This window comes from Octopus sinensis, linkage group LG17 (genome assembly GCF_006345805.1).
Source record: "Octopus sinensis linkage group LG17, ASM634580v1, whole genome shotgun sequence".
Lineage (NCBI taxonomy): Eukaryota > Metazoa > Mollusca > Cephalopoda > Octopoda > Octopodidae > Octopus > Octopus sinensis.
The window spans coordinates 7,350,237-7,375,388 of NC_043013.1; the positions used below are offsets into that span (position 1 = coordinate 7,350,237).

The 25,152-nt window shown below is 36.4% G+C and overlaps 1 protein-coding gene and 1 long non-coding RNA gene across 9 annotated transcripts in view; one reads left to right on the top strand and one right to left on the bottom strand.

The window, feature by feature from the left end:
- Positions 1-25,152, top strand: part of LOC115221035 (protein furry) — a 234,962-nt gene that overhangs the window by 200,313 nt on the left and 9,497 nt on the right. For 5 of the 8 annotated variants that reach the window (XM_029791247.2, XM_036510295.1, XM_036510294.1 and 2 more), the window contains 8 exons: positions 7,176-7,193; positions 10,320-10,508; positions 14,333-14,454; positions 15,078-15,285; positions 17,718-17,808; positions 19,548-19,612; positions 22,300-22,398; positions 24,163-24,234. In XM_029791247.2, the coding sequence (XP_029647107.1) occupies positions 7,176-7,193; positions 10,320-10,508; positions 14,333-14,454; positions 15,078-15,285; positions 17,718-17,808; positions 19,548-19,612; positions 22,300-22,398; positions 24,163-24,234 (864 nt within the window). Of the gene's footprint in view, positions 1-7,175; positions 7,194-10,319; positions 10,509-11,714; positions 11,870-14,332; positions 14,455-15,077; positions 15,286-17,717; positions 17,809-19,547; positions 19,613-22,299; positions 22,399-24,162; positions 24,235-25,152 lie in introns of those variants that run through there. The other 3 variants (XM_036510297.1, XM_036510299.1, XM_036510300.1) reach the window with 2 other exon arrangements.
- Positions 20,908-25,152, bottom strand: part of LOC118766690 — a 27,120-nt gene continuing 22,875 nt past the window's right edge. The window contains exon 4 of the long non-coding RNA XR_005002612.1: positions 20,908-21,021. This is a non-coding gene — a long non-coding RNA (uncharacterized LOC118766690). The remainder of the gene's footprint in view (positions 21,022-25,152) is intronic.

Genomic DNA, 25,152 nt, shown 5'->3' on the forward strand with positions numbered 1-25,152 from the left:
AGAAGTTAATTAGTAACTCAAAAGCCAAATTTGGACATTGGAACTTATCAAACTTGTTCCAAGTTAGTTGGGGTGTTTCATTTATAAATTCCAACTGAAAATTTGAAACCAGTTTGATAAATGCCAATGGATGAAACTCTCGACCCTTGAGTCACTCTGTAACTTCTGCTGATTAAATAAAAGATGTATATACATTCATGCTTTGAGTTTTATTTTCTTTTTGCTTTATATTATCAAACCTGTATTGATTATTAGCAATAAGGTGATCGACTGACTCTGACTGGCATAGTTTCAACTTTATTGACCTCATAAAAATGTGATTCAGTTCATTAGCCTACTGCACCTCAAATCGTTGTCATCATTTTACAGCCCCTTTCTATGCTGATATGAGGTGGATAGATTGTCATCATCCCAGGTAGTTCTTATCTGGAGTTGTAGACCTCCTAGATAAGTTGAGAGATCGCATTTTACTCATACATTCCAACTTTGGCTTAGTTTCTATGGTTGAATACCTTACATCACACCAACCATTTTATAAAGTATAAAGAAAAGAAGACCTCCTTCAGTCATGAATGACCATGGGATTGCACCTAGAAAGTTCCCCTCCAAATTCTGGGTAAGGTTGTTCATGGAAGATCAGAAGTCACTCATGCCTACCAGCTTCCCCCTCTCCATGGCAAAGGCCAATACAGCTTGGCACCAGTGACATTGCAACTCATTTCTACAGCTGAGTGAATTGGAGCAACATAAAATAAAGTGTCTTGCTCAAGAACGCAACACACAGCCAGGTCCAGGAATTGAACTCACTACCTCATGATTGTGAGCCTGACACTCTAACCACTCTGCCATGCACCTTCATTGGAGTGTACTGGATGCATTTTATTGCTGCACCAACACTAGAGAGGTTACTGTGACAAAACTAAAGGGCCTTCACCACCCTATGATGACACCATCTTTTAAGCAGTGTGATCATGTGGGACTGAATAGAAGATAAATGAATGACAGCACAATTAGCATAAGTGGGTGATGATAGAAGCAGAATGATTTAGATATGAAGATGGTAAAGGTTGGAGGGATGGAAGGGCAACAGTGCTGGGTGGGAAGTGGAAGAGAGACAGTAATGGCAGCTACATGTTTGTGAGTGTGAGAGAAATATTGAGTGATGCATGAAATAGAGTTGGATGCTGGTGAGAGAATGGTTTTAGTATCCATAACAAATGGCCTGGGCTAGAGGGAGTGATTCCTGGCAACACAGAAGCAGTGATGGTACAGTATATCAGATATGAACAAATACAATACTATCCTAATAAATAGGCATCTTGATGGGAGAGACAGAGAAATAAGGGGATTAGGGTTGTGGGAGGATATACACAGATCCAGTTCTATCATTTGTTACGTGGTGCTTCATGTAGAAAGGGGGGAAATCAATGAGGAAATGTGTGGTATGGCTGCACGAGAGAATGAGATGAGAAGATATCAAAGTACCAGTTACGCACTGGGGTCGATATAATCAACTTAATCCGTTTGTCTGTCCTTGTTTGTCCTCTCTGTGTTTAGCCCCTTGTGGGTAGTAAAGAAATAAATATCAAAGAGGCAGGAATGGACAGCAGATGAAGCTAGGGACATATTAGATAGGGAACCCAATAAATATGTGTGTGGTTAAGAAGCTTGTTTCCCAACAACATGGTTTCAGGTTCAGTCCCACTGCACACCACTTTGAGCAGGTATCTTCCACTATTGCCTGTTTCACCACAAGCGTGTGGGTGGATTTGGTTTATGGAAACTGAAAGAAGCCCATTGTGTGTGTGTGTGTGTGTGTGTGTGTGTCCTTGCTTTGACATTGCATGGAAGTTGTAAATGAATGTTACTATCATAAAAACTGTATCATTCATTTCCAATATTCTGTGAAAAAGCATCTGGCTATGAGGAAATATAATCTTGCTTGGAAATAGGTGAGGGTTGGCAACAGGAAAGGCACCCTTGAATGAAGGAGAAAATGGATGTGAAAATGTTTGTCAAACCTTGTTTGCATTGATGGATAGGTTTTATCCAGCCCTACTTCTTGCCCACCATCGCAATCCTTTTTCTTTTCTTCTTGAGGCTCAGAATCCTTAGGTTGGTTTTCCACCACTTTGTGTTCCATACTTTCCCGGTTCACCCTCCTCCACAGGTTCCATCCATTTTCAGTGCCCCACACTGCTTTATATAGCTATCTTCCTCCATATGCTTTATATGCCTATAACAGCACAGTTTTTTATCATGCATATCACATTTGATGCCTCTTAGGTCTAGTTTTTTTTTTTTTTTCTATTTCTCAGGTTTTTTGTGCTTTTCATTCATATACACTAATGTTACACATCTACTGGATTATACCAGTTTCATTTCCCTTAACTCTCAGCCAATATTTGGCATTCACTACCATACTCACTCACTACCATACAATTTGTTCTTCACTCCGAGAGAAGAACCCTGTGTAATAAGCAGAGCAAGTTGCTCCCTGAACATTTCCCAAATACTTCTTATTCTGGTAACTAAGCTTTCAGAATATTCATTGTGCCTTTACTAATTAGGTCATTTTGGTAACAATAACATAAGCTAAACTATTCGAGGGAGCATTCTGAGCATTCAAGGACTTTTTTTTATTGATGGTTTTCATGCTTACTGAATTTATGCTTCTGCAGCATATAAAGTCTATCACATCTGTTCATCTGCTTATGACTGACTTCACTACATCTCTTGTGTATCAATGGTTACACTGGGTACACCATATGGAATTTCTACCAACTTCTTTTTTGCATATTGAGCATGGTCATTTCATTGATGGTACCAACATCATGTCATCTTTTTTATTTAGTAAAATTTTTGTCCACACTAAGTTTACTTAGCAGTATCTTCATTCTAAGTTTATTCTTCCCTTTCTGAAATTTTCTCACCAAATATCTGACCAATTCTGTCATAAGACCTAGGTTATTAGCCTATTGGAGTTCCCACGGCTAGCTGGTCTTAAACTCCTTCATTATGGCCAGTTATAGATATCCAACAGAAGAAAAGAAAAGTCATGCAAATAAATACATTTCTTCATTACTGGTTCCAGCTAATTAGGTTTGGTCATGCTGAGGCAATTCAACTGATTCTCTGTGATTCGTTTACTTTTCAAAATTAATGAACTTTGTGGATCTCTTGTACTGAAGTCTGCGAAGATTACTACCATACAACAAAATTTCTTTGGTTGTTTTGTCTTACATCATATATGTTATATTGAAAATAAAATAAACACCATTATATTACTGGTTTCAATTATTGGGTGATGGCCATACTGTGCCTCCCATAAAAATCGAGAAAGATGATACTATTCATATAAAGTGTGACCTTTCTTGGACTCTTGTCCCTTATATTAGTCACATCTTGAACATTATACTTTTACAGTCCAAGAGCAGAAGATAACTTTGATATATCTAATGAACAAATGGGACAGGGGAATCCCTTAAACCCCTAAAGCACAAATACAAATGTTGATAATGTCACACTTCTGCAGTTAAAATAATGCATGTAATCAGGAACTCTCCAAAAATATCATTGAGGAAATACTTCTTGCTAAGACATGATATTGTTGCTAAAACAATATAACAATACCAACTGCAGAAAAGTCTGCCCTGGGTGAATATAAACAGCATCTCTGCTATTGATAGCATCACAAGAAATTGTCATCAACATATCTACCAAGTACAAACATAGCAGGCCTATGGAACAGAAAAAAAAATTACATATAGTCACAGAGGTAAGCTGCCCTATAGATATGAGTGTCTTTTACAAAATCAGGAAGAAGAAGAGTTCTTATGGACAACTCCTTTGAAACCTACTGCTCCTTTATCCTGATTATAAATTCATATTCATTCAATAACCATTTGTGCAGTTGTTAATGATGGTAAATGTCTAAGTAACAATCTGGAAAAGCTTGGATTTTCAGGCAACGAACTTTACAGGTTAACCTGAACTTTATGGATATAGTTAGTAAGTGGAACAATAAAAGTATGTAAAACTTTCCTAAGATGCAACATGTAACAGTTACCATTGTTGGTATCCAAACTTCTGGATGGAAGTTTTGTTTCTTTGTTAGAAATCAGTTCCTTCCTTTTACAAAGAATTCTAATTTAAAAAAAACCAGACAAATAACGAAGTCATACATTCACACACACACACAAACACATACATACACATAAATACAATAAACACATACATTCATATACATACAAGCCAATGAGTGGAATGACAATGTAAGGGAAGCTTCTGCATGGTCAGACCATAAGCTAGATATAAATGCCAAATCCCCTTAAAATTAAACTTTTTCATATGAACAAAAAAAAGTATGTCAGATAACGTTGTCCTGGTTTCATAACGCATAGGAAAAGACTGCACTTTCACAGCTGGATTGCTTTCCATAAAAGACCTGTTCAATCAGGTTTACTCTGAGGTTTAACTGTAATGTACATATATACATACATCTGAGTCAACATGGCAGCAGGAAAGACTTTTACATGACCATTTGATCAACTAGAAATAGTAGTTAATTCCCTCTCAATCAAAACACTGTGTAGAAAAAAAAAAGAAAACATTGAATGATGTATTCCTAGCTATAGCTAAGTAGATCATAGGTTTGCTCAAGTATTCACCTAGGATTAAATGATACAGATACATACAGACACTGTTGCACACACAAATTCACATATATATATATAATAAAAATAAATGCGCCCTTTTTAAAGTCTAGCTAGGCTCATGGGCCCGGTTTCCCGGTTTCTATGGCATATGCGTTCCCCAGCTGGACTGGATGCCAGTCCATCACAGTGTTACTCATTTTTGCCAGCTGAGTGGACTGGAGCAACATGAAATGAAGTGTTTTGCTCAAGAACACAACGCGTTGCCCAGTCCAGGAATCGAAACCACAATCTTACGATCATGATGCTGACACCCTAACCACTAAGCCACATGCCTCCATATATATATATATATATATATATATATATATACACACACACACACATATGTGTGTGTAATACAGAGACATATAAGCATATATGTGTCTGTGATGATGGCAGTCTACTCATGACCAAAGAAAACCATCATTGACCATTAAAAACATTGTGAGATCAGACAAAATTATACTTTACACTTGTGGCTCCGATGGGGAGTAATGAGCCACAGCTCTTGATAGATATACACATCCAAGAATACATATAATTTGCCCATGGGTAGTGTTATTTGTTTCATTTCAGTGATAGTTATGTACGTGTGTATATACAACATTGACCATGTTCTTTTCCTTATGCTTTTCCATATAATTAATCTTTTCTGTTGATTAACATTAACTGCAACAGGAGACAAAAAAAAAATAATAAACAAAGTTGTTAACATTACTAAATAATTTAAATTTATTACTATATCAATTTGTTAATGTCTGTATATAAAAAATATATATGTATATAATTTAGAAAAGATTTATTAATATAATACAAGATGAATTTATAAATACATAAACAATTTAATTAATGAATTATCATTTAATATCAAATATAAGTCTTATTGATATGTAACACATATTTTAAAAATCTGTCTTACATTTATGCATATAGAGCCTAATGTTATTTTATTATGATATAGTTGTCACACATATGTATCAAAATGAAATTGATAAAGGAATTTGCATAATCAATTAATGATGTCAGGACACCCCTGAAAGCTTTGTCTTTCTTGAAGTACATTCAGTGTAAACCAGTCTAATACAACCCACTTCACCCCTGACAGAAGAAGCAAGATGAAGTAGGTTAGCCTAGAAGTGAAGTACTGTCAGTTAGCTAACTTCCCACCATTCTTCATCACTTGCATATATTCTCTGTGTGTATATTTATGAATATATTTACACTAAATCACTGCTTATACATTGAGGAAAAATTCCTGATAAAATTACTTTCTCGTCACATTCAGCTAAATTAAATAACCTTGTGTTTGTTATGTAATAGTTATATAGTTGATGATGTATTTATGTAAGTAATCGAAACAGCTGTAAAGCAAAACAAATGACACTTATCAAATATCATTGATATCTATTTTCTATTCTTCATGTGTATATGGCCATTACCTGCATCTGTATGTACAGACCAGGGCAATATAGTTTTATGAAAGACTAGTAGTTTTTTGAAAGCAAGTCTCATCTGTCATATATACACACACATATATACACGGCTGTCAGTTCAAATCCCACTGTGTAATGTAAAGTTCTCAGCAAGCAGAGTCTGCTGTGAAATTAATTTAACTGCATACATATCTTCCAAAAAAGGATGCCTTTGAGCCCAGCCAAATGAAATTATATTATTGTTATTGTTGTTTTTATCAGTAAGGCATTTAAGGTGACTCAGGATATAAAATACATTATCCAATTCATTTCAAGTTCTGGATACTGTCTCACCTCTGGTGTCTTTAACTTTGATTCCCCCAAATTTGAGCCCTTGTGCCTATAGCAGAAAGAATTATTATTATTATCATTATTATTGTTATTATTATTATTATTATTATTATTATTATTATTATTATTATTATTATTATTATTATTATTATTATTATTATTATTATATAAGGCAGCGAGCTGGCAGACTAGGTAAAATGCTTCACTGCATTTTAACAATCTTTACATTCTGTGTTCAAATCCCACCAAGGTCAACTTTACCTTTTATCCTTTTGGGGTTGATAAAATAAGTACCAGTTGAGCCCTGGGGTTGACATAATCAGCTTCACCCCCAACAAAAAAAAATGTTAAACACAGAGTTTCAAGCCTTCTGGCTGTAGTAGAAAGGATTCTTATTAATTATTTAGTAGTAGTAGTAGTAGTAGTAAGAATCATAAAAAACATTTGACAAAATGTCTTCCAGTACATATTTCCACTCTTTACATTCTGAGTTCAAATCCCGCTGAGGTCAACTTTCATCCTTCTCCCTCTGGGGTATATAACATCCAGTTCCAGTTAAGCAATGGGGTCAATATGATTGATTAATTCACTCACCTCACAAATTTATAGTTTTGTTCCAATGTTAGAAACAATTACTGTTCATAGTAGTATGATCTATGTACATTTTATTATTTTTTATTTTGTTTTGTTTTTTATTTACTGCTGCATTTCACAGGATTCCTATATTTTCAAGGTAAGGTTTACTCTGACCTCACATCATCTGTGGTTTTTTTGTTTATTTGTTTTTCATTCTTTCAGCAGCTCAATAATAAATATATACTTTGTTTCAGTATAAAAGGAATTCAAATGACATGTAAATAATCATAATGAAATTACATACACAATAAAATTAAAGCAGAAAAGAAAAGACTAACAGTTTGGTAAGACTTGACAGGGACATTTTATTTAGGTATTTGATAAAAGGTTTCTAACAGGTCTCTAACAGCTGTTTCTAGAATATCCCAGCTACTGGAACATTGTGTCAAGTGAGGATTCCATAGGCCAAATATTCTCTCTCTGATGACAGGTTACTCAGCCTTTGGAATCCTCCCTTGACACAGTGTTTCAACAGCTTGGATATTCTAGAAACAACTATGTAAACCTTCTATTATGTAGCTAAATTGAATGTCCTTGTCAAGTTTGTCAAACTGTTTGCCTTTTATTTTCTGCTTTATTCTGTACCTCAGAGCTCAAGAGGAAGCCACTTTCAGCTGCTTTAGAAAAGCAGTCACAAAATCATGTCTTCAACTGCAGTTCAAACCGTAATTTTAATGGCATATCAATTTAAGCACTTAGAGTGCATACCTATTAGTTTGGGCCACCCTGATAAAAACCCCTCATGTCTTTTAATAAAATGAATATGTAAGGAAGTAAAACTTGTGGTTGTAAACATTCTACACAAATTTACATACTTAAAAGGACAAAACTGTACATATTGTGGTATCCATAGTATACATTTGTGAAGAATTTCTCAGGTTTTTCACAAATGTAATTATAACTATTCAGGCCTGTCACCAGACTTTGGTGCCTAGGGATGCTTCAGAATATTCTGGATGGGTACTAATTTGTAATAATACTAAAATGGAGTTTCAAAATAAGTGTATCACTGTAAATCTGAGGGTGAATCATTGAATAGTGAGGGAGCAGTGTGCTATCCAGAGCAGCCCATTAGTGATGGGCATATAACTATTAGTAATTAGAATGCTATCAAACTCACATCCCACCACTCTTTAACACACACACACACACACACACACACACTCTCTTTCTTTGTCAAGAATGTACATCGCGGTAAAGACTGCAGTTGAAATTTTTTTTATACACACTTACATACCCACATGACATTTGCAAACATCATGGTATTTTTATGAATTTAAGCAGCAAACATTTAACATTGAATGTCATACCAAACAAAATATTTTGCTGTATTTCATTATGTGCTTTCACATTTGAAGTTCAAATTTAAACTGGTGTCAACTTTATTACCATACATTCTTCTGCAATTGATAAATTGATAGTTACCAGTCTAGTACTGGGGTCAATTTAATCAACTATCCCATCAAAATTCATGTTTCTGCTTCAGTAAGAAATCATCATCATCATCATCATCATTATTATTATTATTATATTATTATTATTATTATCATTATCATTATTATTATTATTATTATTATTATTATCATTATTATTATTATTATCATTATTATTATTATTATTATTATTATTATTTAAGTTGGCGAGCTGGCAGCATTGTTAGCATCCAAGCCAAAATGCTTAGTGGTGTTTCATTTGGGTTCAAATTCCAACAGGGTTGACTTTGCCTTTCATCCTTTCGTCTGCTATCATAACGTTAGACATGTATTTGCTAATTCACCAAACTCATCTTCATGTAACTCGAGCACACACGATGCACATGGTTGGTTTTTTCTTTATGTATGTATTTTATGTTGTGTTTATGTTCACGTATGTATATATATTTTAACTGTAACTCTTGTCTTTTACATGATATTTATACTGTGTCCAAAAACGACTGGTCCCCTTTCCCCCAAAAACTTTCAAGGCCTTGTCCCTAGAGTAGAAATAATTATTGCAGTGTGAGAGATAAGAGAAATAGCCGAAGGGGAGATAAAAATGGCATGCAATATTCAGTTATGTCCCCTGTTTATTCTGAATTTAAATCTTGCTGAGGGTTTATTTGCCTTTTATCTTTGTGAGGGTTTTATAAAATAAATACCGCTTGCTTACTGTGATAAATTTAATCAACAATAAGCTCTCCACAAACTTTGAGGGAGCATCTTGTCTCAGAAAATATTTTAAATGTTTTGCCACATAAATCCTTTTAAACACTTCTTTCCGTTTTCAATTTTTATCCTTTGTTTTAAAGTTGAAATTAAAATTAAAAATCATTATTATAATATTAGAGATTATAAATATTAATTCAAGATAGAAAAGAGCATCAGGTTTACTAACAAGACACAAATAAAGTACGTATCATTTGCTGTTAGTAGAATTGTTGTTCCTTCATAATACTGTCTCAAGTTAATGTTTATCATGTCTGATACAATTTCTGTTACAAATGCTTGGCAGAATCGTTAGCATGCAGGGCGAAATGCTTAGTGGCATTTTGTCTGTCCTTACATTCTGAGTTCGAATCCTACTGAGGTCGACTTTGCCTTTTATTCATTCAGGGTCAGTAAAACAAGTACCAGTTGATCTCTGGGGTGGGGTCAATGTAAGCGACTTACTCTCTTCCCACTGAAATTGTTGGCCTTGTGTTAAAATTTAAAAACATTATTATTATTATCATTACTATCATTATTATTATTAATAAGGCGGTGAGCTGCCAGACAAAATGCTTAGCAGCATTTCATCCAACTTTACGTTCTGAGTTCAAATTCCACCGAGGTCAACTTTGCCTTTCATCCTTTCAGGGTCTATGAAATAAATATCAGCTGAGTTCTGGGGGTCGATTTAATCAACTAGTCCCCTCCCCCAAAAATTTCAGGCCTTTTGCTTATAGTAGAAAGAATTATCATTATTATTATTATTATTATTATTATTATTATTATTATTAACAGCGGTGAGCCGGCAGAATTGTTAGAGCATTGGCTCTTTAAGTTCTAAGCTCAAATCCCACCAAAACCAACTTCAATAAAAACAAAGTACCAGTCATGTACTGAGATTGATGTATTCGATTATATTATATATATTTCCTCTAAGATTATTAACCTTGTGCCAAAATTAGAAAGAATATCATCATTATTTTTTTTTAAATGTAATTATCGTATCTCACTTCTTTTTATATTTTCCTCTCTTTTAGCAAAAAGATGACTATTTCTCTTTGGGTGATCGTCGCTGTTCATTGAACCTCGATGCAACAGAATCTTCGTCAACATTGACGTTTTTTGGCAGCGTACCTGATTTGAAACTGCTGGACAATTTCCCTGATGCCAAGAGTCTAACCCTGAAAGACAGTTCCAGTTTTCTGGAAGAGGTTTATTCAGATGAAGTAAGTAAGAAGAATTGAGCCTGGAACTTTGTTTTTTGTCAACAGGATTCAACAAAGAACATTAATCAATCTCAAATCTCATTTAGAAATGTTCTCTCTCTCTCTCTCTCTCTCTCTCTCTCTCTCTCTCTCTCTCTCTCTCTCTCTCTCTCTCTCTCTCTCTCTCTCATGTTAGACATACACACACACAAACACACTACACTTTATCTACATCTCATCACTGTATTTTATATAGACAACACTGCTGTCTTTTTGCTCATATATTAAACACACGTTTCCTCTCAAGCATAGTTACACAGTAAGAACTATTGTCTGCCGCCTATGCTTCAAACCATGCGGTTCCGCAATGGGACTGAATAGTCAGCCGAGAGGTCATGGATGGAAAATCAGAAACGCCATTGCTACCAAGGAAGCACAATGTGATGGCAGTAATCTGTGAAGAAGGAACAACCACCATGTGTCTGTGTTTGTGTGTTAATTTAGGAATAAGTGTCCCTTAAGAAGCAAGTCATATCGCCCTGTATGATGTCAGATGCCATGAAATGGCTAAGTACAACAACAGAGCTCATATATACATGTGTGTGTCTATACACACACAACACTTTATCCACATCTCATCTTTATTATATTTAGGCCATTGCCAGCCTCGCCTGGCCCCCGTGCCGGTGGCACGTAAAAAGCACCATCCAACCGTGGCCGTTTGCCAGCCCCGTCTGGCGCCTGTGCCGGTGGCACGTAAAAAGCACCCACTACACTCACGGAGTGGTTGGCATTAGGAAGGGCATCCAGCCGTAGAAACACTGCCAGATCAGACTGGGCCTGGTGCAGCCTTCTGGCTTCCCAGACCCCAGTTGAACCATCCAACCCATGCTAGCATGGAAAGCGGACGCTAAATGATGATGATGATGATGAATATATTTTTTCATACTTTATACTAAACATGTCTCATCTCTCTCCTTCTCTCTCTCTCTCTCTCTCTCTCTCTCTCTCCTCTCTCTCTTCTCTGTCTATCTTTCTCTCTCTCTCACTCTTAATCTATCTGTCTGTCTTAATTTTTTTTATACTTTCAGAATTATTAAGTGGCCATTGCTCTTCTCAAGAAATGTCTCTTTGAGTTTACTTGTATTATTTTTTTTCTCTTTTTTTTTCCTTTATGATGTCATTAGTTCTTCTTTGCTTTTCTCTTCTTATTTCTTCACAACCAAGGTCAATCCACCCTGGGATTTTACCGAACAATGATGATGCTGATGATCCTTGTTTTTCTTCCTCCGCTTCCTCTTCTCCTTCTTCTTCTTCTTCTTAAACTCAATACTTTGAACATTTGGATATTCTGGTTTACTTGCTGTGAGTCTACATAGCACAATTCCTTTTGTTTTAGAATCTCTGTTTCTGCCACTGTTTAGGTCGTATCACCCCCCATTTTTTTTTTTCATTGCTTTCTTTTTGTAGTTCTTCTCCACCTGTAATCAATACGTTAGTTAATTCTTATCTGGAGTATGTTACTTAAATCCCATCTGCAGCATGTTAGTTGTTAATCTTTAAGTCTGTGCAATATTTAAGCCCCCCCCCACACACACACCACACACACACTCTGCAATGTGTTGAGTAAATCCCCTCTGCTCTCTGTTAATTAATTCTGAACTCATGTGTTAATTGATCTTTGTATCATTGTAAGAATTAATCTGTATCTTCTGTGTGTTACTTAATTCTCAAATCTGGTATATTAGTTAATCCTTGTCTTCAGAATAATGAGTAACCCACATCTGCCGTGTGTTAGTTAGTTAATCCTTGTCTCAGTGTAAGAGTTAATCCATGTCTGTTGTGTGTTAGTTAACCTTTGTCTTTAATATAATAATTAATCCACATCTGCTCTGTGTTAGTTAATCCTTGTCTCAATGTAAGAGTTAATCCATTTCTTCTGAGTGTTAGTTAATCTAGTATAATAGTTAACCCACATCTGTGTGTTAGTTAATCCTCAACTATGGTCTATTTCTGCTGTGTGTTAGTTAACCTTTATCTTTAGTATAATTGTTAATCCACATCAGCTGTATGTTAGTTAATCCTTGTCTCAATGTAAGAGTTAATCCATGTCTGTTGTGTGTTAGTTAACCATTGTCTTTAGTATAATAGTTAATCCACATCTGCTCTGTGTTAGTTAATCCTTGTCTCAATCTAAGAGTTAATCCATGTCTTTTGCGTGTTAGTTAATCCTCAACTATGGTTCATTTCTTCTGTGTGTTAGTTAACCTTTGTCTTTAGTATAATAGTTAATCCACATCTGCTGTATGTTAGTTAATCATTTTCTCAATGTAAGAGTTAATCCATTTCTGCCGTATGTTAATTAATCCTTGTCTCAATGTAAGAATTAATCGATGTCCTCTGTGTGTTAGTTAATCTTTTGTCTTTAGTATAATAGTTAACCTACATCTGCTGTGTGTTAGTTAATCCTTGTCTCTATGTAAGAGTTAATCCATGTCTGCTGTGTGTTGGTTAATCCTAAACTGCAGTGCATTAGTTAATCCTTGTATTAGTGTGATAGATAGTTTTTTTTTTGTTTCTGGCAAACCAGCACTTGTTTACTTATTCTTTTATAATAATCTACTGTTAATCCAAAACATAATCCCCCTTTTAAATCTACAGTACTGTTGGAAGTCAACATTTAGTGCTTGTATATTTGATATTTAATTCTGTGTATCACTATAGATAATGAGCTAATGAGACTGTTTTTCATTGTTCAACTGAGTTAGGACTCATCTAGCTTGGCCAGTACTCAACCAAGTAATTGTCCATTTAACTGGATCTTTGCTCAACAAAGTAATGATTCATTTAACTTGAGCATTATTCATCTGAGTAACGGCTTATCTAACTGAAATATTGATTACCTGAGTATTTACTCATATAACTGTGTTATTACTTAGCTGAGTGTTGGTTCATTGAACTGACTCATCACTTGTTTGAGTGTAGCTCATTGCTAGTTTGAGTAGCAGTTTATTTGACTAGGTCATTATTCAATTGAGTTAATATGAGTGGACCTTAAGGTGGTGAGTTGCCAGAAATCGTTAGCAACATTTCATCCGTCTTTATGTCCTGAGTTCAAATCTGCCCAAGGTTGATTTTGTCTGTTATCCTTTCAAGGTCAATAAAATAAGTACCAGTTGAGCACTGGGGTCGATTTAATCAACTTACCCCTCCCCCAAAATTGCTGGACTTGTGCCAGAATTTCAAATCAATATGAGTGGACCCTGGAAGTAGCATAGCTTGGGTGTTAGATTTGACCACCCATTCTTTGAATATAACTTACCTTCAACATGTAGGTGGGCGCAGGAGTGGCTGTGTGGTAAGTAGCTTGTTTACCAACCACATGGTTCCGGGTTCAGTCCCACTGCATGGCACTTTGGGCAAGTGTCTTCTACTATAGCCTCAGGCCGACCAAAGCCTTGTGAGTGGATTTGGAAGATGGAAACTGAAAGAAGCCCGTCGTATATATGTACATATATGTGTGTGTCTGTGATTGTCCCTCTAGCATTGCTTAACAACCGATGCTGGTGTGTTTATGTCCCCGTAACTTAGCGGTTTGGCAAAAGAGACCGATAGAATAAGTACTGGGCTTACAAAAGGGCCACCATATGTAGTTTGTATACTATACACATATCCCTTGCAACACCACTGGGTCTTGGTATAGCTAAGTCAACTGCATTTTTCTTTGCTTGTTAATCCAATTCAAAAAATATAATCCCATATGCAAAAGCAAGCCCTCACTTTAACCACCATCGCACTTCTTCCCAAACTGATAATTTTCATATTTGCATTTGTTCTCTCCCCAGTCTCAAGCCTCTGGGGGTGATGAAGATGATGGTATGCCACAAGTCAACCAAAATGGATCTTCTTCGTCTTACCAAAATCAGACTTTAAACAAAAGAAAAATTTTTCTTTTGAATTCTCCAAGGTTAGTTGTTATTGTTTTGAATCATCATCATCATCATCGTCATCATCATCATGTTGTTGTTTAGCCCATGTCAGTCCTGCTCAAGTTGACCTGTCAAAAATTTGTTTTACTCTAATTCTTCTGAAGTATTGGGATTTGATATAATCACCTCCTCCTTCCACTCTGAAATTTCTGTCCTTGTACCTAAAAGAAAAAAAAAAAATAATAATAATGATAATAATAATAATAATAATGATAATAATAATAATAATCATCATCATCAGTATTATTATTATTATTATCATTATTATTATTATTATTATTATTATTATTATTATTATTATTATTAATATTATTATTATTATTATTATTAAAACTGCTTAGAGTTAGTGGGTAAAATCTTGGTAAAAGATACTTGCCCGGGATGCCACAAAGAAGAATTGAACCTAGGACCTCATGATTATAAAGGAATCTTCTTAACCATTCAACTTTGAAAGTGTGCTTATTTGTGCACATGCATGTGTGTGTGTGTGTGTGTGTGTGTGGTAAAACCAGCATACATTGTCCTCGTCATCACACATGCATGTGTGCAATCATATTTTCAAAGATTAATTCTATTTTGCATAATATTTCTTTTCTTGAAGCCCAGTCCCTGATGCTGAACCAACCCCAACACAACCATCTGCTGTGCCATCTTTCAGTCTCACCAACATTTCCAATTGTGCCTTCCATTTCAACATTCACAGTGAAGCTATTGAGGATGCTTGGAAGACTCATGTATCCGATGTTCTCAACACTTCTTCATCACAGCATGTCATACACACTTGCCAAATTTTCCCACGTTTATATAAGGTCTGTGCTTCTTCTTCTTTTCCCTCTTGGTTCCAGTTTTGGCACCGGGTGAAAGGGGTCAATTGATAATGTAAATATTTATAATTAAATAGCGATACTTAACTAATGATAGAAAAATATTAAACATGTCGTGTGTGTATGTATTGAAGAGTGTAGGCTCGAAACGTAAAAGACTTTTCCATTTTCCCCAGCGTCAAACTAATATACTTGCTTGTTGTTCATACATCTGTCTTCGTCTTTTGTTTTTCTGTCTATCTGTCTGTCTGACTGTTTGTATGTATGTATGTATAAATTGACATAATATAATGTCTAAAAGTGGATGATCCCCTCCATTTTCTTATTGTCTATAAATAAATATATATATATATATATATATGTATGTATGTATGTATCGGAGTAAGCACATAAATGTGAAGCAAGGTGGAAAAAAGAGTACTCAAATACCAGAGGTAGAGTAATATGCTTTATTTAAAAGCAGCAGAAATATAACAAAAGCTGTTACTCAGCTATGTATATATGTATATATATATATGTATATGTGTGTGTGTATAATGAAGAAATAAGTGGGATAATTATCCCCTTATACAGCTCAACTGATTAGCGTTCTAAAAGAGCCTTAAGAATATAAAACCAAGAAGGAGAGAACAAATTTCAATGGTCAGTGTTCATATTCACTCAATATATTTCAAAGCATCGGAATACTCCACAGCATGTATAGGTGTATTCATAAACACAAGATATAATATAAAAATTTATAAATATATAAAAATATGAAAAAAATATATAAATGTACTTGCGAGGTTGTATGTCCGTATTAAAATCAATGTTGATATTAAAATATGTGGATGGTGAATGTGTTGTGGTAATCCAAATAGATGAGAGAGTTGGTATAAAATGATTTTAAAAGGTTTCTTGAGCAGTTGCAAAGTCTGAGAGCCATTTCATGAAGATATAGGTTGGAATGGACGAGTTAATTGATAGGTTGGAATTAACTCGCCTATAGTCCTTATATCTTGTGTATATGAATGCACCTATGTATGCTGTGGAGTATTCCGACGCTTTGAAATATATTGAGTGAATATGAACACTGACCTTTGAAATTTGTTCTTGCTTGGTTTTATATATATATGTGTGTGTGTATGTGTGTGTGTGTGTGTGTGTGTATGTGTGTGTGTGTGTATAATCATGCCAGTACTGAGAATAGACATTAAATGATAACGATGATATTTAAATCATCATCATCATCATTTTACGTCCGCTTTCCATGGCATGGGTTGGATGGTTTGACAGGAGCTGACTAGTCAGAAGACTGCACCAGGCTTCAGTGTCTGTTTTGGCATGGCTTTTTACAGTTGGATGCCCTTTCTAACACCAACGACCCCTCTATTCAGTAATATATAGCCCGCAAAACTTTAAGTTATATGGAGCCAAATCAAACTGTTTAAATAATAATAATATATATATATATATATATATATATATATATATATATCTACATACATATATATATAGACAGACAAATTGATTGAGTTGGTGATACAGGAAAACATAACTCAAAACATGATCATATATATTTATTATTAACCAAGGGCGGGGAGCTGGCAGAAACGTTAGCACACCGGGCAAAATGCTTAGCAGTGTTTCGTCTGTCGTTATGTTCTGAGCTCAAATTCTGCCAAGGTCGACTTTGTCTTTCATCCCTTCGGGGTCGATAAATAAAGTACCAGTTTCGCACTGGGGTCGATGTAATCGACTTAATCCCTTTGTCTGTCCTTGTTTTTCCCCTCTGTGTTTAGCCCCTTGTGTGTAGTAAACAAATATATATTTATAATTAACCAAACTTTGGTAAGTGCCAGTGCACCTAAATCTTGTCCCTTTAGCTGCTCTGTAACTTCTGGTATTATATATATATATATATATATATACACACACACACACATACATATATATATACACACACATCATCTTCTGCCAAGTTATGATATGCAAAAAAAGAAATGAAACTCACTACTTCTGACTTCTTAGTTTTAATGTGTTGCTACTGTTTACAATGTTGAACTACAACTTGCCATGGTACCAATTTATGGCCACTAAGAGCCAAGTGTTTTTTTTAGCTCCAGACACAATGTGGTATTTCGTCTGTCGTTACGTTCTGAGTTCAAAATCCGCCGAGGTCGACTTTGCCTGTCATCCTTTCGGGGTCGATTAAATAAGTACCATTTGCATACTTAATCCGTTTGTCTGTCCTTGTTTGCCCTCTCTATGTTTAGCCCCTTGTGGGCAATAAAGAAATAAATATATATGAACCCCCTTGTAGCTTGACAACCTACTAAGTTGGCTTTCTAAACAGTATGCTTTCCATTGTTTTTCTTTTTTATAAATTTTGTTTGTGATCATTTCTGATTGATTGAACATTTTTTAATCTTTTATAGGATTTATATAAACAAGTTTTAACACTTAGCAAAGAAGTCTGTTATTATCTTCACAAGGCCGAATCGTTTAAAGAACTTGCTCAAGATTTTGATATCCTTTGGAAATGTTACCATTTTTATATATATTTTTTTTTACCGTTAGCACTTCGCATATTTGTTGCTTTATTTTTTTTTAAACAGTAAATTAGTCAAATGATGATGGACAGTATACATAATCTTTATAGGTCCCCTCAACCACAGCTGGCGTTAGAAAAGCTGATGACCTGCCTGGGTATCTGTAGAAAGGATCTCGTCCAAATGCTTGTTGCAGCAAAGTGCACTCCACTCAAAGCAATTACTGGTGATGTTAAGCCAAGTAATATGTTAAATCTACATGCGTGCCCTTCCTTTGCAAAACATTGTGCCTTTTTAATCTCTTTATGCCAAAATGGTAAAACCTAGCTGTTCAATAAATAGAGATCATTAAAAATAATTTAGACTGAAATAAGTAGTGAACTTGATATGATCAACTATAACCCTTCAAAGCTGTGCCCCAGCATGGCCATATTCCAATGATTTAAAACCAGTTAATTCTTTAGCATTCATCTTACTCTGGACCAGGCTGTGTGTTGTGTTCTTGAGCAAGACACTTTATTTCACGTTGCTCCAGTTCACTCAGCTGTAGAAATGAGTTGTGACATCACTGGTGCCGAGCTGTATCAACCTTTGCCTTTCCCTTGGATAACATCAGTGGTGTGGAGAGAGGGTGGGGGTGGAGGCTGGTATGCATGGGTGACTGCTGGTTTTCCATAAACAACCTTGCCCAGACTTGTGCCTCGGAGGGTAACTTTCTAGGTACAATCCCGTGGTCATTTATGACCAAAGGGGGTCTTTACCCTTTTGTATTAATCATGCCATTATCTCTTAGCTTTAAGATTTCAATGATGTGATTGATTATTTTTAGAATGATATTGTAGGGTAGGTGTGAAAGGCTGGATCTGGCTGGTTTGAACATTGAGCATGTAAAACATTTAGGCCAGATATGGCAAGTTTAAACACTAAAGGTTAAAGAATAAGACTATATCTGTTGTTACAGAAATTGAAAAGAAAATATCACAGCCTCTTTACCGATCTATGAAAGACCTTCCTGTATTTAGTTCCCTTATATCCCTTTATGTTACAGTCTCCTGCATCTTTTGCTCCTTGCTAGATTGAGATAGTAAGAAGTGAATGAATTACTAGGGTTGTTATGGCTGAGTAAATCTATTGAAGGTGGTGTGGTGGTGGTGGTGGTGGTGGTGGTGGTGGTGGTGGTGGTGGTGGTGGTGGTGGTGCCCAAGCCAAGCTGCAGATGATTGAGTAGAACCTGTGAACCTGTTAAAGAACCAAAGAACAAAAAGGAAGCACTCCATCGGTTACGACGACGAGGGTTCCGGTTGATCCGAATCAACGGAACAGCCTGCTCGTGAAATTAACGTATAAGTGGCTGAGCACTCCACAGACACGTGTACCCTTAACGTAGTTCTCAGGGATATTCAGCGTGACATAGAGAGTGACAAGGCCAGCCCTTTGAAATACAGGTACAACAGAAACAGGAAGTAAGAGTGAGAGAAAGTTGTGGTGAAAGAGTACAGCAGGGATCACCACCATCCCCTGCCGGAGCCTCGTGGAGCTTTAGGTGTTTTCGCTCAATAAACACTCACAACGCCCGGTCTGGGGATCGAAACCGTGATCCTACGACCACGAGTCCGCTGCCCTAACCACTGGGCCATTGCGTCTCCACCTTAGTTCCTCTAACAGTTTGGTAAACACAAATAAAACGATAAATATGTTCTTTAACTCCTTGTTTACAACAGATTATGCAGATGCTGTTCACAAAAATTGACTGTCCTTTTGTTTTCATGATGTCCAAGTCTGTAAGTAAATAAAATTTGACAGTTTTCAAATTTTATTATTGTTATTCAAATAATGCCTGAGTTAACTTAACTTTTCATCTTTTTGGGTCAATTAACTATGGTACTAGCCAATGTTGTTGTTGTTGCTGCTGATTTTGTTGTTGTTGTTACTGCTGCTGCTGTTGTTGTTGTTGTTGTTAAGACAGCGAGCTGGCAGAATCATTAGCACACCATGTGAAATGCTTCGCAGTATTTCACCTACCACTACATTTTGAGTTCAAATTCCGCCAGGGTCAACTTTGCCTTTCATCCTCTCTGGGTCAATAAATTAAGTACCAGTGAAACACTGGCATTACTGTAATCGACTATTCCCCTCCCTCAAAATGTCAGAGCTTGTGCCTTTACTAAAAAGATTATTATTATTATTATTATTATTATTATTATTATTATTATTATATTATTATCATTATTAAAGCACTGAGCTGGCAGAATCATTAGTACACCAGGCAAAATGCATTTTGTCCATCTTTACATTCTAAGTTCAAATTCTGTTGAGGTTGACTTAGCCTTTCATCTGTTTGGGGTTGATAAATTAAGCACAAGTAAAATATTGGGGTCAGTGTAATTGACTAGTACCCTCCCCCAAATTTCAGACCTTGTGCCTATAGTAGAAAGGATTATTATTATTATTATTATTATTATTCTGATGATGACGATAATGATGGTTCTAATGTCTGCTTTACCAAGCTTGCTTGCATGGGTCAGACAGAAATTTTTGAGCTAGATTTTTCTATTGCCAGGTGTCCGTCCTGTCATCAATACTTGCTTGTTTCCAAGCAAGGTAATTGTTTATATGACAGTGATGCTCACCTACGACTATAACATAACGTCAAGACAAGGAAACACACACACACACACACACACACATACATATATAATAGGCTTCTGTGAGTTTCTGTCAACCATATCCACTCACAAGGCTTTGGTTGGTTCAGAGCTATAATAGTATGCATCACTCTCAGAGGATACCTCAGGTGTACTCTGAAAATAATATCTTCTATTTGTAATAAAATTATGACTCTCCTTGGGGTGGGTCACGATTTTATTACCAAATGTTGGAAGGAAGTTGATTGCTAGAATTAGTAGATTATTGTACAAAACGCGTTGTTGTATTTGGTTACTTCCTTTGGAATTTCTAAATTCAAATCCTATCATTGACAACTTTGCTATTCATCCTTCCACTTGGTGTATCAAGAGATATTTTTCCCTGCAAAATTTGTTATAAGTCATTATTATAATCATCATCACCATCATCATCATCATCATCATCATCATCATCCATTTTTTAAAATCTGGGTTTTGTCCCTGTTAACAGGGGTGGCCGGATCTACCTCAGTGCCATAGCAACTGCTTTCACACCATCTTGCCATCTTGCCCCATTTTGGGTGTTCTTCCTTCTCAAGCCAACCCTCTCAATCTCCTCCTCCACATGTGCCCCCTCCACGTTTTCCTCAGTCAACCTCGCTTTTGCAGTCCATTTACCTCAAACCCTCCTCAGAACATGCTCCTTATCCCTCCTCAACATATACCCATACCACCACACTCCATTCACCCTTGCCAGTTGTTCCACTGATTCCTTCAACCCCAGCATCCCCATCAAGTCCTCAGTCCTCCTCTTATCAAACAGCTTCACCCCACACATTTCTCGCACCATTGCTCTCCCAGTCCTCCCTCAAATACCATGTCTCACTCCCATACAGCATTGCAGTTCACACACATCTCCTATAGACCCTTCCTTTCATCTTCAATGAGAACCTTATCCCACATAACAATGCTCTACATTCCCTGAACTTCACCCAGCCAAGTCTCGCTCTTGCCGTCACAGCTGCTTCGCATCCACCACTTACATCCACCCTATCTCCCAAATAACAAAACCCTCTTACCGTTTCCACTTGTCACATAGCATTTCCACTGGTTCCACCAGCCCTCTAGCTCCTTTCTCACATCTTCCACAAAAAAACTCTCTTGCCAGTCTTGGGGTTACCTTCTCCATTTTCATACATCTACCATGAATCCATTTCTCACACCACATTTGCCATTACCCTCCTCCCATATACATCACATGAATCCACCTTACTCACTTATAAAAATATATGTTTAAATATTGCTTAAACATAATAAGTTGCAATAAAATCATTATTGATGCCCCAATGATCTAATGATTTCTTTAGAAATTTTTGTATAGAAGGCGGTTAGCTGGCAGAAACGTTAGCACACGGGGCGAAATGCTTAGCGGTATTTTGTCTGCCATTACGTTCTAAGTTCAAATTCCGCCAAGGTCAATTTTGCCTTTCATCCTTTCTGGGTCGATAAATTAAGTACCAGTTACACACTAATGTCGATGTAATTGACTTAATCCTTTTGTCTGTCCTTGTTTGTCCTCTCTGTGTTTAGCCCCTTGTGCGTAGTAAAGAAATAGGTATTTCATCTGCCATTACGTTCTAAGTTCAAATTTTGCCGAGGTCGACTTTGCCTTTCATCCTTTCGGGGTCAATAAATTAAGTACCAGTTATGCACTGGGATTGATGTAATCGACTTAATCCTTTTGTCTGTCCTTGTTTGTCCCCACTGTGTTTAGCCCCTTGTGGGCAATAAAAAAATTAGAAATCTTTGTATGATATTGAATTGGATTAAATTTTATTTTCTAGACGTTAGACTCCAATGTTGTCAATAAGCACAAATTTTGCCTCCTGGAACTCCGAGAATGCATGGATACTTTCAGGTTGAGGAGAGATCAAGCTAAAGAGGTAAGGAGATGTTGAACAATTAATTTTTTTCCCTTCTTATATTCTTCCAATCATAAACTATGTTTATCATTGGTTTACCCAGTGATCTCACTCCACTACAGGCAATTTCACTGCCATGTTAAGCAGTTGTTTTTATCTTTGTTCTGGAACTTTATATTGTACGTAAAAAATAACCTTAGGAAAGGATCTGTGTTAAAACAAAATCATTTAATAAAATACACAAACATCAGAAATCAAACTACCATATTTTCCAGTATACAAGTTTAATTTTTCAAACCAAACTTTACAGCCAAAATCGTTAGTTCAACTACATCAAGACCACTTCAGGGGACCAAATGCAGCAGGATTTGGCAAAATAGTGATGATGTCTGAATGTTTACATTACATATTTACACTATATAGTACATTCACTTGAGTACCAAGAAATATCATCATTATCATCATCATCGTTTTAACGTCCGTTCTCCATGCTAGCATGGGTTGGACGGTTCGACCGGGGATCTGGGAAGCCAGAAGGCTGCACCAGGCTCCAGTCTGATCTGGCAGTGTTTCTACAGCTGGATGCCCTTCCTAACGCCAACCACTCTGTGAGTGTAGTGGGTGCTTTTTACATGCCAGGCAAGGCTGGCAACGGCCACGATCGGATAATTAATATTTAGTGTGAATCATCATCATCATCATCATTATTTAACGTCCGTTGTCCATGCTGGCATGGGTCGGTTGCTTTCACCAGAGCTGCATCAACCTCCAGTCTGATTTGGCATGGTTTCTATGGCTGGATGTCCTTCCTAGCACCAACCACTTTAAAGAGTGTGCTGGGTGCTTTTATGTGGCACCACACAAGCATTTTCACATGGCGCCATACGGATGCTTTTATGTGGCACTGCATGGGCACTTTTGTGTGGAACTGCCACAAGTGCATTTCACTACCAGAGGGGCTGGTCTTAGAACTTCAGCCCTGAAGTATGAGTTTTCTTGAGTACAGCAAGGTGCCAGTTAGAATGGCCATTGACTCATGTGAGTTCCTCCACCTTTCAAATGTAATTATTAAAAATGACGTTAATACTTCTCAAACACATGTAACCTTTTTTTAACCCTTTCGTTTCGGTATTTATTTTGAGATGCTCTGTGTTTCTTTCAATTACTTTAAATATAACAAAGAATTTAGTAAAATAACTTAGTTATCATTCAGCTAGTGTTAGGAATATAAATTGCAACTAAGGTTTGGTGGTATATTTTGATGCAAAACTTATGAAAACAAGACATTTGTACTACAGAGCCAGAGCCGGTTTTGGCCGGGTTGGTAATGAAAGGGTTAACTGGCCATGAATTTGCTATGCCATCATATAAGTTTCTGGATTTCATCCTACTACATGGAATTTTGAGCAAATGTCATTTATCATAACCTCATGGAAAATTGGGGAGATGGAATCTGTGAGGAAATCTATTAAAGAGTCTGTGCTTATTTTTGTATAAAAATCTTCGCCCATTATCCAGTTTAATACCATAATGTGTCCCTGAGTGCTTTTAGTGGAGTCTACTGTATTACAAACATTCAGAGCAGGTTTTCAATCTGAGAATAACTCAATACTTTGAAGTAACAAAAACACAGAAAATATAGCCACTTGCTCCTTCAATTTCCTCTCTTAGTCTTGGAGACTTCAAAAACATCACAGATGCTGCCATTCCTCCTATGACTAAACCATTAAATAAATACAACCTAATCTCAGACATTTAGATATTGGAATTATGTTTTATTTTCAGAGCCTCAACATCATTATTTCATCTGAGAAACAGAATGGTTCAGATTTAAATTCAACTTTCCACAGTAGAGAGGTACGTCATATGTTTTGTTAGTATGTCTTTCTTTACATGTCTTTCAGTCTATATATCTTTTATATCCTTGTGGATAAATAGTGGGGAAAGAATTTACACAATGCAATCATCATCATCATTGTTCGACCGTGGTCGAGACAATGGAATTTACTATGCTACGCCAGACTTCACAGTCCATCATAGCACTACGAAGGTCCTGTTGCTGGATGCCTGTATCCCTGGAGATTACATCAGGGTAGGAGAGTGTGCGCCCTCTGGTATCGCGAGTAGATGGCTTCCAGAGGAGAAGACTAGAAATTGCCTCTTTTTCAGCTCTACAACAATGACCAGCAAACTGGACTCTTCTACCTTTCACAAGAGATGACACAGGTGGTATTTTCCCATATATTTCAATTTTGGTTGGATAATACTTCCACGAGAGATTTTGAGCTCTCATAAGGAGGCGAGTATAGGTTCCATCCAACCGCCTCTCAAGCTTCTTTGATAACGTCCAGGTTTCTGAGCCATATAGCAGAATTGGTTCGACTGTGGCTTTGAAGATTTTAAGTTTGAAGTCTCTACTTAGATTTGATGACAATGCAATACAATCACTATTACACGAGACTCAGTGCTCTCTATCAACAGCTCACAGTGACTGCTTACCCACCTGAACAGCCAATCACTCACAGTTCCTTGTTTTATAGCAATGAATCAGTCCACCTTTAGTCACTTGTGGCGTGGTCGGAATCCTTCCACAACAATATCATTCTGTGTGTTTTTCTATCAACATGTCACTCTTCCTGTCCAATGGTAATTTTTCTGTCTACATTTTTGTATCGAAGCCCATTTCTCTATACATTAGCTAATCTCTCTCCACCCCTCTACACATCACCCAGTATATCTACCCTACTCCACACAGCAGGCCGTTTGTCTCTCTCT